General features: G+C 47.3%; 2 protein-coding genes across 2 annotated transcripts in view; one reads left to right on the forward strand and one right to left on the reverse strand.

The window, feature by feature from the left end:
• Positions 1 to 4020: 4020 nt before the first annotated feature.
• Positions 4021 to 21350, reverse strand: part of LOC140288967 (BCL-6 corepressor-like) — a 73844-nt gene continuing 56514 nt past the window's right edge. The window contains exons 11-13 of the mRNA XM_072379228.1: positions 21043 to 21120; positions 19528 to 19714; positions 4021 to 6716 (exon numbers count right to left, since the gene is read on the reverse strand). Of these exons, the coding sequence (XP_072235329.1) occupies positions 4277 to 6716; positions 19528 to 19714; positions 21043 to 21120 (2705 nt within the window). The 3' untranslated portion in view covers positions 4021 to 4276. The remainder of the gene's footprint in view (positions 6717 to 19527; positions 19715 to 21042; positions 21121 to 21350) is intronic.
• LOC140295951 (uncharacterized) lies at positions 6825 to 9762 on the forward strand (the record flags this gene model as incomplete). The annotated part of the gene is made up of 3 exons (XM_072379691.1): positions 6825 to 6882; positions 9108 to 9272; positions 9338 to 9762. Coding segments are annotated over exons 1-3 (648 nt in total), but the record flags the coding sequence as incomplete, so codon positions are not given.

The raw sequence follows: 21350 nt of genomic DNA on the forward strand, positions 1-21350 counted from the left end.
GCTCACGCAGCTAACAGGAAGTGTTTGGCCGTTAGCTCATGCAGCTAACAGGAAGTGTTTGGCCGTTAGCTCACGCAGCTAACAGGAAGTGTTTGGCCGTTAGCTCATGCAGCTAACAGGAAGTGTTTGGCCGTTAGCTCACGCAGCTAACAGGAAGTGTTTGGCCATTAGCTCATGCAGCTAACAGGAAGTGTTTAAATGGAAGATGTCCGGGTGAAATTTAGAGAAAATTAATACACGTAGATGGGATTCTGGACTCTGAGAACAGATGAAACTAACAGATACGAACGGACTTTTTACTGATTCTTCCTGACGTTCATTTAATTGATTTTCTCTTGTTTTTATGGGGATAAAATGACAGAAAAACATCAAAAATAAGTTGGAACAGCTTTGTTCATAGTTCTGTTCATGAATTCAGAAAATAATCAAAAAGGAAAAAATAACAGAAAACCAGGTGGAAATGTGTTGAAAATCCAGTGTGATGTCATCAGTGATGTCACCACATGTAAAGTAGGTGAATAGATTAACTCCCTTCATAAACTTTGGGTCAGACTCAGTATTTTTCTTTATCTCTGACTGTTTTTAATCTGCAGCCTGTTTATCCGGTTAAAATATATTCTCAGCTTTGAAACATTTAATAATTTCCACAAAGTGAAAATCAGCCACATCAGACGTTCTTTGTCTGTCTTTGTCTCCGAGAAAGATTCAGCAGCTGTGATCTGCAGCTTGGGTCAGACGTGTCCTTCAAAATGTAATAAAACTCCAGGTTTTATGGTGATTATGGCGATCAGAGGGCAGATGTGCTGCTGCCCGGGCAACAAGGCCGGCACATGTCCTCAGTGGCAGCGTCTGAGACGAATGACGAAGCACAAACACGTGTGTGGGAGAAGAAAAGTGAATAAGTTGGGAATGACTCATCCTTCTCATCCCATAGGAAAGGGTTAGTTCCAGTTTTATAGAAGTGAGCGAGTTTCCTCGCTGAAACTTCTACGTCTGTGTGGACCGTCACAGAGTTTCAAACGTGGCTAAAAACACCAGAATGAGACACTTCAGAGGTGTGGACTCCGCCCAACAACACCAACAGGAAATGTCAGGTTAGTCTGAGTCTGAGACCAAGTCAGAACAGGTTCTGCGCTGCTCTGAAGTCCAATTTAAAACAAAGAATAAAACCAATCATCTGCCACCATGAAAATCAGTGCAAAACAATGTTTCAGTCCAAGTTTTAAACCAGGCAGAACCATTTCCAAAATAGCCCAAAACATATCAAAAACCAGCCCCAAATCAGCTCAAAAACCAGCCCAAAACCAGCTCCAAACCAGCCCCAGAGAAACTAACACAAATAAATATCAAATATCCATAAAAAACAAGTTTTAAACCAGTTTGAATTCAGCCCAAAATCAATAATCTCATATCATCCTAAAATCAGATCCAAAACAGTTTGAAAGTCTAGATTAGGAAGATGAAAATATATTCAAAATGATCTCAGAATCTTGTTCAGAACCCACAAACATGGTGTATATGCGTTAATAATATGTTAATAATGTGTTAATAATATGCGTTAATAATATTCGTTAATAAAATGTTAATAATATGCGTTAATAATGCGTTAATACTATTCGTTAATACTATTCGTTAATAATATGTTAATGCGTTAATAATATTCGTTAATAATATGTTAATAATGCGTTAATAATATGCGTTAATAATATGTTAATAATGCGTTAATAATATTCGTTAATAAAATGTTAATAATATGCGTTAATAATGCGTTAATACTATTCGTTAATACTATTCGTTAATAATATGTTAATGCGTTAATAATATTCGTTAATATGTTAATAATGCGTTAATAATATGCGTTAATAATATTAGTTAATAATGTGTTAATAATGCGTTAATAATATTCGTTAATAAAATGTTAATAATATGCGTTAATACTATTCGTTAATACTATTCGTTAATAATATGTTAATGCGTTAATAAAATGTTAATAATATGTTAATAATATGCGTTAATAATATTAGTTAATGTGTTAATAATGCGTTAATAATATGCGTTAATAATATTAGTTAATGTGTTAATAATGCGTTAATGATATTCGTTAATAAAATGCGTTAATAATGCGTTAATACTATTCGTTAATACTATTCGTTAATAATATGTTAATGCGTTAATAAAATGTTAATAATATGCGTTAATGTGTTAATAATGCGTTAATGATATTCGTTAATAAAATGCGTTAATAATGCGTTAATACTATTCGTTAATAATATGTTAATGCGTTAATAAAATGTTAATAATATGTGTTAATAATATGTCCGTTGAGCCGTTGCGCAGCACCTTTACGGTCTATGCCTGCACAGAATCTCTGCACCTGGCTGCCTGTGATTGTGACTGTGAGCTTCGACCCTCTCCTCATTGGTCAGCCCCGATGAGGCGGGTCAAATGTTGTCAAATAATGCAAACATGGAGAAGCTAAGTGGGAAATTAAAAAAGCAGCAGGACATCAGAAACACAGAAAATTTAAAATATACACCAAAAATAGGTAATTCCTTCACTCAGTACATGTTACCAACTGTTCTGCTGAGGCAGCGTCTGTCAACGAGTACAGCTCAGCTAGCCTGGACGTTTCTTCACTGCCGGCGCTAGCTAATGGCCACAGCTCGGAAAGCGAAGAGCCCCCGGTGTAGGTACCCCGGCATCTTCAACCGGATCCTGCTGCGACCGTTGAGGGAAGCGGTGATGAGCCTCGAGTCTCACCGCCATCTGAGCCGCTCGTCGAGTCCGCCGGTTGCCCCTCAACGCTTCTTCTACCCCTTCGGGATCCTGTTACTGCATTTTATTTATTTTTTCCTTGCGGTGGCTCCATGAAAATGCTGTAAATTATTATTTGTTGTTGAGAGAAAACAGGCAGATTTCAGAGTTTTTATTGCACCAGAACTTGATTGTCTTGCCTGTGGACTTCCTCTATCAGTTCAATACATTTCTGTTGGGAACAGGTGGTGTTCGATAAATATCAGATGCTTTGAAGGTTATTGCTTAGCTATTTTTTGTGAAAGTGGACACTTCCTTCCCTCTCTATGTAGTGGGTCAGTTTTGGCAGATTTTACTGATGCTGATGTGTTTTATTTTCATAACATCACATGTGAGTGAGAGGCCTTGACAAGAAAACTTAGTGGTGGATTTGTAGTTTTATGAGCATTTGCACATCAAAATGCACTTGATGACAGTTAGTTATTGAAGTATATTTATATTACTGTAATTTATTCTGTATTTTGCCAGATTATGGTGATTATTGCACAGCGAAGTGTTAATCTGGCCCTGCCTAAGAGACATGAGTTATGTTTCAACAGGTCGGTTTGAATCAACAGAAAGAAAAATTCTCTATGGAGCTCCACAAGGAGCACTTCCTGGTCCACTTCTTTTAACGTTAACATGCTCCCATTGAACTGGACCAAGTTGTTAAAACAGTGGGATGAAAAGTGTTTGCTGCACATTCACAGTCTTTAGCTAACTCTGCTGGAACATTAGCCTCAGATATAGTTTATCCACTGGGCTCTTATATCCTCTGAGGCTGCTGCTGGATGGAAGATGCATGCTCCTCAGTGCAGCTGACAGCAGAACATTTCCACCAGAAGCTGGCTTCATCCGTCCAGCAGGGTGGATGTGAGTGGGCGGGGCTTAGCAGAGGAGGCGGAGCCAACTTAAGGAGTGACGTACTTTAGAAATAGAACGGCTCGTTAAATGAGGAACTTTCACACAAAGAGGAACTAAATAAATACCAGGGTTGTTTTATATAATAGGTCAAATTAAGTCTTAAAGGACACACCTGAGAAACCCAAAGGTGCTTTATGTCACATAATTGGTCCAAATATGGCCAAATGTGTCATTTTTCAGCCAAAGTCAACTCTTTAAAACCTGACTGAACACTAAACTGACACTAAAGCGTGCGCACGGATACCAGAACGAAGCCTTCATCGCCTGGATTCAGCAGATGAAAGGAAGGAATAACTCAGACACTTTTTCTTCTGTCTTCGTGTTTATTGGACAGCAGTAGTTTGGTAACAGGATTCCTAAACATGACCAGCACTCGCACCACGTCAACACAAACGCCATCATATCAACATCGGATACAAACAACAAAGATCTGTCAAATATGTGCTCATAAATAAAAAAGAATATTTACAGTTTACACAAAACAAATGTGATGCCGTTCAGAGGTCACTGTCCCGTTTTCTCAGTGTAGCAGCAGCTCAGTTCCACAGGATTCATCTTCTCATGACCTTGTTTTGGTTCTGGAACCCTTTCCCACCACTTTCCCCGGATCCTTCTTCACGTCTCTCTGAATGGTACCAACCTTCATCCCCAGGTCCCTGATGTGGACTCTGACATTGGTCAAGTTCCTCTGCCAGGCGGCGTCCATCTTTATGGTCTTCTTTATGGTTTGGACGTGGCCCTCGCCGCAGTTCGCTTCTCTTTTGGGTGCTGTGCAGGTGCCAGTGGCGCTCTTTACTCCCTGCCGGGCCCAGGGGTCCAGCTTGGCAGCGCTGGACATCCCAGAATTCTTACTTCGCAGTCGTTGTGGTTCAAATGCAGCAGCTGGATTTGAAGAATTCAAAACCCTGCTTGCTTTGTTTCCTTGATGTTTCCACAAGTTGGCTTTCACTTCGCCATTCAAGTGTGCAGGTTTCTTACTCCGAAGTCGAGCTGGTTCTGATACACAAGTGTCCAATTTGGTGTCAGAATTCCCGGTGCCCCTTCTTCGCAGCCGCTGTGGTTCCCACATGTTAGCATCTGCCGTTCTGTCGGATTTACAGGGGGCAATTCCCAAGGTTTTACTGCCCTGATTGCCCTGTTTTTGTTGTTTCCACATGCTAGAGTCCGTCTTTGGCTCTGGATGAACAGAACCGCTGACCCCAGGATGCTGACTGCCTTGTTTTTGTTGTTTCCACATGCTAGAGTCCGTCTTCGGCTCTGGATGAACAGAACCGCTGACCCCAGGATGCTGACTGCCTTGTTTTTGTTGTTTCCACATGCTAGAGTCCGTGTTTGGCTCTGGATGAACAGAACCGCTGACCCCAGGATGCTGACTGCCTTGTTTTTGTTGTTTCCACATGCTAGAGTCCGTGTTTGGCTCTGGATGAACAGAACCGCTGACCCCAGGATGCTGACTGCCTTGTTTTTGTTGTTTCCACATGCTAGAGTCCGTGTTTGGCTCTGGATGAACAGAACCGCTGACCCCAGGATGCTGACTGCCTTGTTTTTGTTGTTTCCACATGCTAGAGTCCGTGTTTGGCTCTGGATGAACAGAACCGCTGACCCCAGGATGCTGACTGCCTTGTTTTTGTTGTTTCCACATGCTAGAGTCCGTGTTTGGCTCTGGATGAGCAGAACCGCTGACCCCAGGATGCTGACTGCCTTGTTTTTGTTGTTTCCACATGCTAGAGTCCGTGTTTGGCTCTGGATGAACAGAACCGCTGACCCCAGGATGCTGACTGCCTTGTTTTTGTTGTTTCCACATGCTAGAGTCCGTCTTTGGCTCTGGATGAACAGAACCGCTGACCCCAGGATGCTGACTGCCTTGTTTTTGTTGTTTCCACATGCTAGAGTCCGTCTTTGGCTCTGGATGAACAGAACCGCTGACCCCAGGATGCTGACTGCCTTGTTTTTGTTGTTTCCACATGCTAGAGTCCGTGTTTGGCTCTGGATGAGCAGAACCGCTGACCCCAGGATGCTGACTGCCTTGTTTTTGTTGTTTCCACATGCTAGAGTCCGTATTTGGCTCTGGATGAGCAGAACCGCTGACCCCAGGATGCTGACTGCCTTGTTTTTGTTGTTTCCACATGCTAGAGTCCGTGTTTGGCTCTGGATGAACAGAACCGCTGACCCCAGGATGCTGACTGCCTTGTTTTTGTTGTTTCCACATGCTAGAGTCCGTCTTTGGCTCTGGATGAACAGAACCGCTGACCCCAGGATGCTGACTGCCTTGTTTTTGTTGTTTCCACATGCTAGAGTCCGTGTTTGGCTCTGGATGAACAGAACCGCTGACCCCAGGATGCTGACTGCCTTGTTTTTGTTGTTTCCACATGCTAGAGTCCGTGTTTGGCTCTGGATGAACAGAACCGCTGACCCCAGGATGCTGACTGCCTTGTTTTTGTTGTTTCCACATGCTAGAGTCCGTGTTTGGCTCTGGATGAACAGAACCGCTGACCCCAGGATGCTGACTGCCCTGTCTTTGTGCTTCCCACATTCTGGCATCTAATTTCGCTGCTGGGACAGAATATTCCACCTGTTTAAGTCTGCAGCTGAACTCTGTGGCCCTGCTTTGAGCACCAGCTTCTGCTTCCTGTTGCAGTGGAAGCGCTGGAGGTGCAGGGCACTGAAGTTGTCTCGGTGACGGTGGAGGTGACGGTGTTGGGGGTGGCGAAGCTTCCAGGCAGTCCCAGCGACTATCCACGAACTCCAGGGATGAACCCAGCATGCCGGCCAGCTCAGGAGTGGCTTCCACCAGCTCCAAAGGATCTTTGACATCCGGCCTGAAGGAGGCCAGCTCCTGCTCATCGGGACCCGTCAGGAGCTGCGACAGCGATGCCTGCCGGTAGAACTCATCCTCGGGCACAAACTGCACGTTGAGCTGAGGGAAAAGGCGGCGGAAGGAGCGAGACGTCATCCGAAGGCGAGCCAGGACATCAGCAAGGAGGAGCCAGTTCCTGCGCCTGAAAGAGGGACGAAAACGTTAGAATGACACAAAATAACCTTTTAAAGATGGTTTTTATTCAACTTTTTAAGCTTTGATTCAGAGATGTCTCAGTTCCTTCATTGTGATGGTGTCAGAGTTTATGTCACCGCAGAATTACAGCAAAGGCCGACCTGTGAAATACCGTCAGAGATGGTGGAAATCTACATTCATCTCTCCTGCCTTTACTCCCAGAACTCTCCCCCTACCTTTTATCAGGCCTCTATAGCAGTTTTGTTAAAGGAAGACCCGAGAGAACCGGCTTCATATCGGCCAATTAGTCTGTTAAACGTGGATACAAAAAGGTTCTCCCATCAATCACCGGATCAGACTGGGTTTCTCCTCTGGTTTATCCGTCCTCTCTTGCCTCCCCACTGACCTATTCCTTCAGATCTGCAAGGCACAGCTGCCCTCTTTCCCCACTTTCATCTGTCCTCGCTTTGGTTCCTGCTCTATGCTCCCTCAGGGGCTATGAGGGATTCTACAGGAGGGGTAAAACAGGGTCTCTTTATATGCAGGTGACCTGCTTTTATGTATAACAAATCCCTATGAACCCATCCCCAATAACCTGCCCACTGAAGAAGTGTTGGAGGTCTCAGGTTATAAGTTGAACTTGTTCCCAATCAGCAGAACTGCTCAAAGCCTTTCATGCTCACATTTTCCATTTAAAATAACAAATTTAGTGAAATATTTGGGAGTATCAAGAGGGGGTCCACACAGCCTCGGTCTGTGCTCGGGAGAACCATCCATGAGGAAGACATTTAACTTAATTTAACTTTAACCTGCTCATGGCACATTATTTTCAGTTTATTTTATTTTCAGATTATGTTATTTTTTATCGTATTTTAAATTTATTTTCAGTTATTTTCATTTTATTTTAAGTTTATTTAATTTCATTTTCAGTTTATTTTAATTTTATTTTAAGTTTATTTTCAGTTATTTTCATTTTATTTTCTTATTTTCAGATTATTTAAATTTTATTTTAAGTTTATTTAATTTCATTTTCACCTTATTTTCAGCTTATTTTCAGATGGACTCATCGGACATAGTTCATCATATTTCTGACTCAGGATGTTTTTTCTGAAGCTTTTTAAAAACGAAAAAGAAAAGAAAAGTCATTTTTAAGAAACAAAGCTTATTTTTTACTTCATGTGATCATTTAATACCTTTTTAACTTTAACAGAAAAGTTTTACATTTTAATTTTATGTTTTTATTTAAAAGTAATTTTCCAGTAAAATAGAAGGATGTAAATGTATTTATTTCTTATTTTAATGTAATTTCACTTCTTTAATCAGACTTTTATTCATATAATAATAATAAATACTTTAATTCTGCTGCTGAAAACATCAGGAGGCGTTATTGATATGTGTGTGTCAAGAATAGTTTACCGCACACGTGCACACACACACGTGCACACACACACGTGCACACACACACGTGCACGCACACACGTGCACGCACCCAGCAGACAAGGCCACATGCTGCTTTGGTCGCTGCCTGAACGTTAAGCGTTAAGCGTGGCGGCCTCGAGTCAAGAGCCGTTAACACGACACCAGACGCCACGGAGGGCAGCGATGGAGGGAGAGGAGAAAGAGAGGAGAAAGAGAGGAGAAAGAGAGGAGAAAGAGAGGAGAAAGAGAGGAGAAAGAGAGAAGAAAGAGAGGAGAAAGAGAGGAGAAAGAGAGGAGAAAGAGAGGAGAAAGAGAGAAGAAAGAGAGGAGAAAGAGAGAAGAAAGAGAGGAGAAAGAGAGAAGAAAGAGAGGAGAAAGAGAGGAGAAAGAGAGAAGAAAGAGAGGAGAAAGAGAGAAGAAAGAGAGGAGAAAGAGAGGAGAAAGAGAGGAGAAAGAGAGGAGAAAGAGAGAAGAAAGAGAGGAGAAAGAGAGGAGAAAGAGAGGAGAAAGAGAGGAGAAAGAGAGGAGAAAGAGAGGAGAAAGAGAGAAGAAAGAGAGGAGAAAGAGAGGAGAAAGAGAGAAGAAAGAGAGGAGAAAGAGAGGAGAAAGAGAGGAGAAAGAGAGGAGAAAGAGAGAAGAAAGAGAGGAGAAAGAGAGGAGAAAGAGAGGAGAAAGAGAGGAGAAAGAGAGAAGAAAGAGAGGAGAAAGAGAGGAGAAAGAGAGGAGAAAGAGAGGAGAAAGAGAGAAGAAAGAGAGGAGAAAGAGAGGAGAAAGAGAGGAGAAAGAGAGGAGAAAGAGAGGAGAAAGAGAGGAGAAAGAGAGGAGAAAGAGAGGAGAAAGAGAGAAGAAAGAGAGGAGAAAGAGAGGAGAAAGAGAGAAGAAAGAGAGGAGAAAGAGAGGAGAAAGAGAGGAGAAAGAGAGGAGAAAGAGAGGAGAAAGAGAGGAGAAAGAGAGGAGAAAGAGAGAAGAAAGAGAGAAGAAAGAGAGGAGAAAGAGAGAAGAAAGAGAGGAGAAAGAGAGGAGAAAGAGAGGAGAAAGAGAGAAGAAAGAGAGGAGAAAGAGAGGAGAAAGAGAGGAGAAAGAGAGGAGAAAGAGAGAAGAAAGAGAGGAGAAAGAGAGAAGAAAGAGAGGAGAAAGAGAGAAGAAAGAGAGGAGAAAGAGAGGAGAAAGAGAGAAGAAAGAGAGGAGAAAGAGAGAAGAAAGAGAGGAGAAAGAGAGGAGAAAGAGAGGAGAAAGAGAGGAGAAAGAGAGAAGAAAGAGAGGAGAAAGAGAGGAGAAAGAGAGGAGAAAGAGAGGAGAAAGAGAGGAGAAAGAGAGAAGAAAGAGAGGAGAAAGAGAGGAGAAAGAGAGAAGAAAGAGAGGAGAAAGAGAGGAGAAAGAGAGGAGAAAGAGAGGAGAAAGAGAGGAGAAAGAGAGAAGAAAGAGAGGAGAAAGAGAGGAGAAAGAGAGGAGAAAGAGAGGAGAAAGAGAGAAGAAAGAGAGGAGAAAGAGAGGAGAAAGAGAGGAGAAAGAGAGGAGAAAGAGAGGAGAAAGAGAGAAGAAAGAGAGGAGAAAGAGAGGAGAAAGAGAGGAGAAAGAGAGGAGAAAGAGAGGAGAAAGAGAGGAGAAAGAGAGGAGAAAGAGAGAAGAAAGAGAGGAGAAAGAGAGAAGAAAGAGAGGAGAAAGAGAGGAGAAAGAGAGAAGAAAGAGAGGAGAAAGAGAGGAGAAAGAGAGGAGAAAGAGAGGAGAAAGAGAGGAGAAAGAGAGGAGAAAGAGAGAAGAAAGAGAGAAGAAAGAGAGGAGAAAGAGAGAAGAAAGAGAGGAGAAAGAGAGGAGAAAGAGAGAAGAAAGAGAGGAGAAAGAGAGGAGAAAGAGAGGAGAAAGAGAGGAGAAAGAGAGAAGAAAGAGAGAAGAAAGAGAGGAGAAAGAGAGGAGAAAGAGAGAAGAAAGAGAGGAGAAAGAGAGGAGAAAGAGAGAAGAAAGAGAGGAGAAAGAGAGGAGAAAGAGAGGAGAAAGAGAGAAGAAAGAGAGGAGAAAGAGAGGAGAAAGAGAGGAGAAAGAGAGAAGAAAGAGAGGAGAAAGAGAGGAGAAAGAGAGAAGAAAGAGAGGAGAAAGAGAGGAGAAAGAGAGGAGAAAGAGAGGAGAAAGAGAGGAGAAAGAGAGGCGGAGAAGAGCGACAGGGGAGGAAGACGGAGTGGAAGCCAATTAGCCGCGTCGCGCAGTGAAGCGATGCTCGTTAACGACCTCTGCGTCTGTCCTCCGCCTAGGATCTGTTCCTCCCTTCATCACCTCCTCCTGAGCTGCTTTCTGCTGCCTAATTGGTGTCTGAGTGAAAAGAGTCAGAGCAACAGGAAAAAGGGTGAATGAAACACAAAGGGTTCCTCCTGCTGGGCTGGTTCTGGACTCCTGCTCCTTCCTATTCTGGAGGCTTTGTTCTGGTTCCTCCTGCTGGGCTGGTTCTGGACTCCTGCTCCTTCCTATTCTGGAGGCTTTGTTCTGGTTCCTCCTGCTGGGCTGGTTCTGGATTCCTGCTCCTTCCTATTCTAGAGGCTTTGTTCTGCTTCCTCCTGCTGGGTTGGTTCTGGACTCCTGCTCCTTCATATTCTGGAGGCTTTGTTCTGCTTCCTCCTGCTGGGCTGGTTCTGGACATATTCTGGAGGCTTTGTTCTGGTTCCTCCTGCTGGGCTGGTTCTGGACTCCTGCTCCTTCCTATTCTGGAGGCTTTGTTCTGCCTCCTCCTGCTGGGTTGGTTCTGGACTCCTGCTCCTTCCTATTCTGGAGGCTTTGTTCTGCTTCCTCCTGCTGGGTTGGTTCTGGACTCCTGCTCCTTCATATTCTGGAGGCTTTGTTCTGCTTCCTCCTGCTGGGTTGGTTCTGGACTCCTTGTTCTTCCTATTCTGGAGGCTTTGTTCTGCTTCCTCCTGCTGGGTTGGTTCTGGACTCCTGCTCCTTCATATTCTGGAGGCTTTGTTCTGCTTCCTCCTGCTGGGTTGGTTCTGGACTCCTGCTCCTTCCTATTCTGGAGGCTTTGTTCTGCTTCCTCCTAATGGGCTGGTTCTGGACTCCTGCTCCTTCCTATTCTGGAGGCTTTGTTCTGCTTCCTCCTAATGGGCTGGTTCTGGACTCCTGCTCCTTCCTATTCTGGAGGCTTTGTTATGGTTCCTCCTGCTGGGCTGGTTCTGGACTCCTGCTCCTTCATATTCTGGAGGCTTTGTTCTGCTTCCTCCTGCTGGGTTGGTTCTGGACTCCTGCTCCTTCCTATTCTGGAGGCTTTGTTCTGCTTCCTCCTGCTGGGCTGGTTCTGGACTCCTGCTCCTTCCTATTCTGGAGGCTTTGTTCTGGTTCCTCCTGCTGGGTTGGTTCTGGACTCCTGCTCCTTCCTATTCTGGAGGCTTTGTTATGGTTCCTCCTGCTGGGCTGGTTCTGGACTCCTGCTCCTTCATATTCTGGAGGCTTTGTTCTGCTTCCTCCTGCTGGGCTGGTTCTGGACTCCTTCTTCTTCCTATTCTGGAGGCTTTGTTCTGCTTCCTCCTGCTGGGTTGGTTCTGGACTCCTGCTCCTTCATATTCTGGAGGCTTTGTTCTGCTTCCTCCTGCTGGGTTGGTTCTGGACTCCTGCTCCTTCCTATTCTGGAGGCTTTGTTCTGCTTCCTCCTGCTGGGCTGGTTCTGGACTCCTGCTCCTTCCTATTCTGGAGGCTTTGTTCTGCTTCCTCCTGCTGGGTTGGTTCTGGACTCCTGCTCCTTCCTATTCTGGAGGCTTTGTTCTGCTTCCTCCTGCTGGGCTGGTTCTGGACTCCTGCTCCTTCCTATTCTGGAGGCTTTGTTCTGCTTCCTCCTGCTGGGTTGGTTCTGGACTCCTGCTCCTTCCTATTCTGGAGGCTTTGTTCTGCTTCCTCCTAATGGGCTGGTTCTGGACTCCTGCTCCTTCCTATTCTGGAGGCTTTGTTCTGCTTCCTCCTGCTGGGCTGGTTCAGGACTCCTGCTCCTTCCTATTCTGGAGGCTTTGTTCTGCTTCCTCCTGCTGGGTTGGTTCTGGACTCCTGCTCCTTCCTATTCTGGAGGCTTTGTTCTGCTTCCTCCTGCTGGGTTGGTTCTGGACTCCTGCTCCTTCATATTCTGGAGGCTTTGTTCTGCTTCCTCCTGCTGGGTTGGTTCTGGACTCCTGCTCCTTCCTATTCTGGAGGCTTTGTTATGGTTCCTCCTGCTGGGCTGGTTCTGGACTCCTGCTCCTTCATATTCTGGAGGCTTTGTTCTGCTTCCTCCTGCTGGGTTGGTTCTGGACTCCTGCTCCTTCATATTCTGGAGGCTTTGTTCTGCTTCCTCCTGCTGGGTTGGTTCTGGACTCCTGCTCCTTCATATTCTGGAGGCTTTGTTCTGCTTCCTCCTGCTGGGTTGGTTCTGGACTCCTGCTCCTTCCTATTCTGGAGGCTTTGTTCTGCTTCCTCCTGCTGGGTTGGTTCTGGATTCCTGCTCCTTCATATTCTGGAGGCTTTGTTCTGGTTCCTCCTGCTGGGCTGGTTCTGGACTCCTGCTCCTTCCTATTCTGGAGGCTTTGTTCTGCTTCCTCCTGCTGGGTTGGTTCTGGACTCCTGCTCCTTCATATTCTGGAGGCTTTGTTCTGCTTCCTCCTGCTGGGTTGGTTCTGGACTCCTGCTCCTTCCTATTCTGGAGGCTTTGTTATGGTTCCTCCTGCTGGGCTGGTTCTGGACTCCTGCTCCTTCATATTCTGGAGGCTTTGTTCTGCTTCCTCCTGCTGGGTTGGTTCTGGACTCCTTCTTCTTCCTATTCTGGAGGCTTTGTTCTGCTTCCTCCTGCTGGGTTGGTTCTGGACTCCTGCTCCTTCATATTCTGGAGGCTTTGTTCTGCTTCCTCCTGCTGGGTTGGTTCTGGACTCCTGCTCCTTCCTATTCTGGAGGCTTTGTTCTGCTTCCTCCTGCTGGGCTGGTTCTGGACTCCTGCTCCTTCCTATTCTGGAGGCTTTGTTCTGCTTCCTCCTGCTGGGTTGGTTCTGGACTCCTGCTCCTTCCTATTCTGGAGGCTTTGTTCTGCTTCCTCCTGCTGGGCTGGTTCTGGATTCCTGCTCCTTCCTATTCTAGAGGCTTTGTTCTGCTTCCTCCTGCTGGGTTGGTTCTGGACTCCTGCTCCTTCATATTCTGGAGGCTTTGTTCTGCTTCCTCCTGCTGGGCTGGTTCTGGACATATTCTGGAGGCTTTGTTCTGGTTCCTCCTGCTGGGCTGGTTCTGGACTCCTGCTCCTTCCTATTCTGGAGGCTTTGTTCTGCTTCCTCCTGCTGGGTTGGTTCTGGACTCCTGCTCCTTCATATTCTGGAGGCTTTGTTCTGCTTCCTCCTGCTGGGTTGGTTCTGGACTCCTGCTCCTTCCTATTCTGGAGGCTTTGTTATGGTTCCTCCTGCTGGGCTGGTTCTGGACTCCTGCTCCTTCATATTCTGGAGGCTTTGTTCTGCTTCCTCCTGCTGGGTTGGTTCTGGACTCCTTCTTCTTCCTATTCTGGAGGCTTTGTTCTGCTTCCTCCTGCTGGGTTGGTTCTGGACTCCTGCTCCTTCATATTCTGGAGGCTTTGTTCTGCTTCCTCCTGCTGGGTTGGTTCTGGACTCCTGCTCCTTCCTATTCTGGAGGCTTTGTTCTGCTTCCTCCTGCTGGGCTGGTTCTGGACTCCTGCTCCTTCCTATTCTGGAGGCTTTGTTCTGCTTCCTCCTGCTGGGTTGGTTCTGGACTCCTGCTCCTTCCTATTCTGGAGGCTTTGTTCTGCTTCCTCCTAATGGGTTGGTTCTGGACTCCTGCTCCTTCCTATTCTGGAGGCTTTGTTCTGCTTCCTCCTAATGGGCTGGTTCTGGACTCCTGCTCCTTCCTATTCTGGAGGCTTTGTTCTGCTTCCTCCTGCTGGGCTGGTTCTGGACTCCTGCTCCTTCCTATTCTGGAGGCTTTGTTCTGCTTCCTCCTGCTGGGCTGGTTCTGGACTCCTGCTCCTTCCTATTCTGGAGGCTTTGTTCTGCTTCCTCCTGCTGGGTTGGTTCTGGACTCCTGCTCCTTCATATTCTGGAGGCTTTGTTCTGCTTCCTCCTGCTGGGCTGGTTCTGGACATATTCTGGAGGCTTTGTTCTGGTTCCTCCTGCTGGGCTGGTTCTGGACATATTCTGGAGGCTTTGTTCTGGTTCCTCCTGCTGGGCTGGTTCTGGACTCCTGCTCCTTCATATTCTGGAGGCTTTGTTCTGCTTCCTCCTGCTGGGCTGGTTCTGGACATATTCTGGAGGCTTTGTTCTGGTTCCTCCTGCTGGGCTGGTTCTGGACATATTCTGGAGGCTTTGTTCTGGTTCCTCCTGCTGGGCTGGTTCTGGACTCCTGCTCCTTCCTATTCTGGAGGCTTTGTTCTGGTTCCTCCTGCTGGGCTGGTTCTGGACTCCTGCTCCTTCCTATTCTGGAGGCTTTGTTCTGCTTCCTCCTGCTGGGTTGGTTCTGGACTCCTGCTCCTTCATATTCTGGAGGCTTTGTTCTGCTTCCTCCTGCTGGGTTGGTTCTGGACTCCTGCTCCTTCCTATTCTGGAGGCTTTGTTCTGCTTCCTCCTGCTGGGTTGGTTCTGGACTCCTGCTCCTTCCTATTCTGGAGGCTTTGTTCTGCTTCCTCCTGCTGGGCTGGTTCTGGACTCCTGCTCCTTCATATTCTGGAGGCTTTGTTCTGCTTCCTCCTGCTGGGCTGGTTCTGGACTCCTGCTCCTTCCTATTCTGGAGGCTTTGTTCTGGTTCCTCCTGCTGGGCTGGTTCTGGACTCCTGCTCCTTCCTATTCTGGAGGCTTTGTTATGGTTCCTCCTGCTGGGCTGGTTCTGGACTCCTGCTCCTTCATATTCTGGAGGCTTTGTTCTGGTTCCTCCTGCTGGGCTGGTTCTGGACTCCTTCTTCTTCCTATTCTGGAGGCTTTGTTATGGTTCCTCCTGCTGGGCTGGTTCTGGACATATTCTGGAGGCTTTGTTCTGCTTCCTCCTGCTGGGCTGGTTCTGGACTCCTTCTTCTTCCTATTCTGGAGGCTTTGTTATGGTTCCTCCTGCTGGGCTGGTTCTGGACATATTCTGGAGGCTTTGTTCTGCTTCCTCCTGCTGGGCTGGTTCTGGACTCCTGCTCCTTCATATTCTGGAGGCTTTGTTCTGCTTCCTCCTGCTGGGTTGGTTCTGGACTCCTGCTCCTTCATATTCTGGAGGCTTTGTTCTGGTTCCTCCTGCTGGGCTGGTTCTGGACTCCTGCTCCTTCCTATTCTGGAGGCTTTGTTCTGCCTCCTCCTGCTGGGCTGGTTCTGGACATATTCTGGAGGCTTTATTCTGGTTCCTCCTGCTGGGCTGGTTCTGGACATATTCTGGAGGCTTTGTTCTGGTTCCTCCTGCTGGGCTGGTTCTGGACATATTCTGGAGGCTTTGTTCTGCTTCCTCCTGCTGGGCTGGTTCTGGACATATTCTGGAGGCTTTGTTCTGGTTCCTCCTGCTGGGCTGGTTCTGGACATATTCTGGAGGCTTTGTTCTGCTTCCTCCTGCTGGGCTGGTTCTGGACATATTCTGGAGGCTTTGTTCTAGTTCCTCCTGCTGGGCTGGTTCTGGACATATTCTGGAGGCTTTGTTCTGGTTCCTCCTGCTGGGCTGGTTCTGGACATATTCTGGAGGCTTTGTTCAGACACTCAAATAAATGGGTTCTTTCCCAGATCTGCTACTTAGAGGCCAGCTGACTAATCTCAGTCTCTGGAATTGTGCCTTTAATTTGGAAGTGTTGGTTGGTTCCGACTTGACGATGTTAAAATGTCAGCAGTAATGTAACCCTAACCCTCGTGATGACGCTCTCTGATTCATTCAGCACCGCGCACTCATCTTCATCGTTGTCTGTTGACACTCGAAGGATGAAACTACTTTCAACATTTCTCTTCATTGAGGACCAGGTTTTAGTTGGTTGGATCAGGTTTTAGGTGGCTGGACCAGGTTTTAGTTGGCTGGACCAGGTTATAGTTGGCTGGACCAGGTTTTAGTTGGTTGGATCAGGTTTTAGTTGGCTGGACCAGGTTTTAATTGGTTGGATCAGGTCTTAGTTGGTTGGACCAGGTTTTAGTTGGCTGGACCAGGTTTTAGGTGGCTGGACCAGGTTTTAGTTGGTTGGATCAGGTCTTAGTTGGTTGGACCAGGTTTTAGTTGGCTGGACCAGGTTTTAGGTGGCTGGACCAGGTTTTAGTTGGCTGGACCAGGTCTTAGTTGGCCGGACCAGGTTTTAGGTGGCTGGACCAGGTTTTAGGTGGCTGGACCAGGTTTTAGTTGGTTGGATCAGGTTTTAGTTGGTTGGACCAGGTTTTAATTGGCTGGACCAGGTCTTAGGTGGCTGGATCAGGTCTTAGTTGGTTGGACCAGGTCTTAGTTGGCTGGACCAGGTTTTAGTTGGTTGGACCAGGTTTTAATTGGCTGGACCAGGGTTTAGGTGGCTGGATCAGGTCTTAGTTGGTTGGACCAGGTCTTAGTTGGCTGGACCAGGTCTTAGTTGGCTGTACCAGGTTTTAGGTGGCTGGACCAGGTTTTAGTTGGTTGGATCAGTTCTTAGTTGGTTGGACCAGGTCTTAATTGGCTGGACCAGGTCTTAGGTGGCTGGACCAGGTTTTAATTGGCTGGACCAGGTCTTAGGTGGCTGGATCAGGTCTTAGTTGGTTGGACCAGGTCTTAGTTGGCTGGACCAGGTTTTAGTTGGCTGGACCAGGTCTTAGTTGGCTGGACCAGGTTTTAGGTGGCTGGACCAGGTTTTAGTTGGTTGGATCAGTTCTTAGTTGGTTGGACCAGGTCTTAATTGGCTGGACCAGGTCTTAGGTGGCTGGACCAGGTTTTAATTGGCTGGACCAGGTCTTAGGTGGCTGGATCAGGTCTTAGTTGGTTGGACCAGGTCTTAGTTGGCTGGACCAGGTTTTAGTTGGCTGGACCAGGTCTTAGTTGGCTGGACCAGGTTTTAGGTGGCTGGGCCAGGTTTTAGTTGGCTGGACCAGGTTTTAGTTGGCTGGATCAGGTCTTAGTTGGTTGGACCAGGTCTTAGTTGGCTGGACCAGGTTTTAGTTGGCTGGACCAGGTCTTAGTTGGCTGGACCAGGTTTTAGGTGGCTGGGCCAGGTTTTAGTTGGCTGGGCCAGATTTTAGTTGGCTGGACCAGGTCTTAGGTGGCTGGACCAGGTTTTAGGTGGCTGGACCAGGTCTTAGGTGGCTGGATCAGGTCTTAGTTGGTTGGACCAGGTCTTAGTTGGCTGGACCAGGTTTTAGTTGGCTGGACCAGGTCTTAGTTGGCTGGACCAGGTTTTAGGTGGCTGGGCCAGGTTTTAGTTGGCTGGACCAGGTTTTAGTTGGCTGGACCAGGTTTTAGTTGGCTGGACCAGGTTTTAGGTGGCTGGACCAGGTCTTAGTTGGCTGGGCCAGATTTTAGTTGGCTGGACCAGGTCTTAGTTGGCTGGACCAGGTCTTAGGTGGCTGGATCAGGTCTTAGTTGGTTGGACCAGGTCTTAGTTGGCTGGACCAGGTTTTAGTTGGCTGGATCAGGTCTTAGTTGGTTGGACCAGGTCTTAGTTGGCTGGACCAGGTTTTAGTTGGCTGGACCAGGTCTTAGTTGGCTGGACCAGGTTTTAGGTGGCTGGGCCAGGTTTTAGTTGGCTGGGCCAGATTTTAGTTGGCTGGACCAGGTCTTAGTTGGCTGGACCAGGTTTTAGGTGGCTGGACCAGGTTTTAGTTGGCTGGACCAGGTTTTAGGTGGCTGGGCCAGGTCTTGGGTGGCTGGACCAGGTCTTAGTTGGCTGGACCAGGTTTTAGTTGGTTGGATCAGGTCTTAGTTGGTTGGACCAGGTTTTAATCAACTGGACCAGGTCTTAATTGGCTGGACCAGGTCTTAGGTGGCTGGACCAGTTCTTAGGTGGCTGGACCAGGTTTTAATTGGCTGGATCAGGTCTTAGTTGGTTGGACCAGGTTTTAGTTGGCTGGACCAGCTTTTAGGTGGCTGGATCAGGTTTTAGTTGGCTGGACCAGGTTTTAGGTGGCTGGACCAGGTTTTAGTTGGTTGGATCAGGTCTTAGTTGGTTGGACCAGGTCTTAGTTGGCTGAACCAGGTTTTAGTTGGCTGGACCAGGTTTTAGTTGGCTGGGCCAGATTTTAGTTGGCTGGACCAGGTCTTAGTTGGCTGGACCAGGTTTTAGGTGGCTGGACCAGGTTTTAGTTGGCTGGACCAGGTCTTAGTTGGCTGGACCAGGTTTTAGGTGGCTGGACCAGGTTTTAGTTGGCTGGACCAGGTTTTAGTTGGCTGGACCAGGTTTTAGGTGGCTGGACCAGGTTTTAGTTGGCTGGACCAGGTCTTAGTTGGCTGGACCAGGTTTTAGGTGGATGGACCAGGTTTTAGTTGGCTGGACCAGGTTTTAATTGGTTGGATCAGGTCTTAGTTGGCTGGACCAGGTTTTAGGTGGCTGGACCAGGTTTTAGTTGGCTGGACCAGGTTTTAGTTGGCTGGACCAGGTTTTAGGTGGCTGGACCAGGTTTTAGTTGGCTGGACCAGGTCTTAGTTGGCTGGACCAGGTTTTAGGTGGATGGACCAGGTCTTAGTTGGCTGGACCAGGTTTTAGGTGGCTGGACCAGGTTTTAGTTGGCTGGACCAGGTTTTAGTTGGCTGGACCAGGTTTTAGGTGGCTGGACCAGGTTTTAGTTGGCTGGACCAGGTCTTAGTTGGCTGGACCAGGTTTTAGGTGGCTGGACCAGGTTTTAGTTGGCTGGACCAGGTTTTAGTTGGCTGGACCAGGTTTTAGGTGGCTGGACCAGGTTTTAGTTGGCTGGACCAGGTCTTAGTTGGCTGGACCAGGTTTTAGGTGGTTGGACCAGGTCTTAGTTGGCTGGACCAGGTTTTAGTTGGCTGGACCAGGTTTTAATTGGTTGGATCAGGTCTTAGTTGGCTGGACCAGGTTTTAGTTGGCTGGACCAGGTCTTAGTTGGCTGGACCAGGTTTTAGTTGGATGGGCCAGGTCCTCAGTGTTTACCGCTGACCGCGCTCTCCTTCAGCTGAACGTCAGGAACTACCTTTGGCCCACAGAACCTGATTCTGTGGTTACAGAACCTGGTTCTGTGGTTATAGAACCTGATTCTGTGGTTATAGAACCTGATTCTGTGGTTACAGAACCTGGTTCTGTGGTTACAGAACCTGATTCTGTGGTTATAGAACCTGATTCTGTGGTTACAGAACCTGATTCTGTGGTTACAGAACCTGATTCTGTGGTTATAGAACCTGGTTCTGTGGTTATAGAACCTGATTCTGTGGTTACAGAACCTGATTCTGTGGTTATAGAACCTGGTTCTGTGGTTACAGAACCTGATTCTGTGGTTACAGAACCTGGTTCTGTGGTTCACGCTGCTTCAGCGTTTCCGACTCACCCCTGTGACAGCGACACCTGGATGTTGTAACATGGGAGCAGCGGCCGATCGGAGAGCTCAAACTCAAACACCTCCCTCCTGGCGCGGTGCTCCTCATCCAGGTCCTCCTCCTCCTCATCCTCCTCATCCTCCTCTGGTCCTGGCGGGTCAGTCAGAACGTTGTAGACCCCTCCCTCGTTGGACGGCTCTACCAGAACAACAAAGCACAATATTTCAGGTTCCTTTGGTTCCCTGTAGTTTGGCTCTGGTTTGACCAGCACCGAGATAAGATCTTTGGTTTCATTCTAGCTGAATCGTATCCATGTACCTTTAGTCTGGTTATTAAATCCTAGTTTTGACTTGGTTCAAGTAGAACTAATCTGACCCGATTCTATGTTCCTGACTTTGGTTCATTCCTGGTTCCAGAGGGTTGATTCATCAGATCAGTTGTGTGGATTCTTCTGAGCATTTTTAAAGACATTTAAAGTCATTTTCTTCTAAACACATGAAATAGTTCATAAACGTATTTCCCAACAATGTGTAAAAAGCATTTAGATTGGACCTGTGGAGCTCGGCCTCAAACTGTGTTTCAACATTTCTGTGTCAGGATTTAAATCACCGCCGCTGATTAGCATAAACCGGCCTTGCTGCTGCTAGCTAGCTGCAAACTGCCGTGTTATGCTAGCTAGCTTGCTAACAACTGTAACTAACTCACCCTTCCCTGGATGCCACAACGTCCAGTGGCTCCATTACTTTATTTAAATTTCCAACTGACAACAGCATCAAGAAACGGTGGATCCATTTTGTGAGGAGCTCCTGTGGAACGTTAATAATCACCACCCGACTTTACCCCGATAGTTTCACCAACTGTCAGCAGGTAAAGTCTGGATTCAGTCCGTTGAGGCTGGTCAGGGGGAACCGGATTACGACGTCCTCTCGTCCCGCCACCGGCAGGATCTGCCCGTATACATGCTACCTTAATAAATAGGACAAATACGGCTCAGACATGTCGGGCTGGGTCACATGCTGATGTTAACTCTGGCGTCCATTGCTGCTGTTGCTACGTTACACGGAGGTGGCCCCTCCCACTCGTGGGCGTGGCTCCAGCGGACACGCCCCCTCAGTCCTGGAGCTCAGAGTCCTGCTTACTTTTACCTGATTTTGACACCTAAATTCCTAAACTTATCGTTGTTTTTAATCGTTCAAATTTGGCTGGGTGCTTAATGACACTTTCTTCTTTAGTCTGACGAACTCAAACACATTTATTTTCACTTTACCAGTCTTTAACCGCCACACCACTCCAGAACCGGTTCTTTACGGGGTAGCTTCCCAAGTCCTGATTGTTTTGGTCTCAGGTTCTACTTCAGCCCTGATTATCTGTCACTGCTGGTTTGTCTGGACCAGGTCTGGACCAGGTCTGGACCAGGTCTGGACCAGGTCTGGACCAGGTCAGTTCTCCCCTAACCCTAACCCTTGTATGTAGGGAACCTTCTTTCGTCTTTCTCGGCTGATGATGGGAGTGTTGTCGGGACTCACCGCACACCGAGCTGCCGTAGAACTCCCAGCAGATCCCCGGATCGCCCTCCGACCTTCCCTGGATGTCAGACAGATAGTCTGCAGGCAGAAAAGAGGCGCAGAGTAAAAGCTGATCGAAGAGCCGACCAATCGGAGAGGATGAAGGCAGCGAGATGAAAACAATGGAGCCCCCCCCCCCCCCACACAGAGAGATGGAGGGAAGAAGATGAGTGTTTGTGTTCAGCCGGGCCGCCGTGGCGCTGAGTGGAAGGATGCTGGCAGCAGAGTGTGAGCGGCGCTAAGCTGTTCTGGGATTCAGCAGCCAAGCC

This window comes from Leuresthes tenuis, unplaced genomic scaffold, assembly GCF_036924035.1.
Source record: "Leuresthes tenuis unplaced genomic scaffold, fLeuTen1.0.hap1 SCAF_1, whole genome shotgun sequence".
Classification (NCBI taxonomy): Eukaryota; Metazoa; Chordata; class Actinopteri; order Atheriniformes; family Atherinopsidae; genus Leuresthes; species Leuresthes tenuis.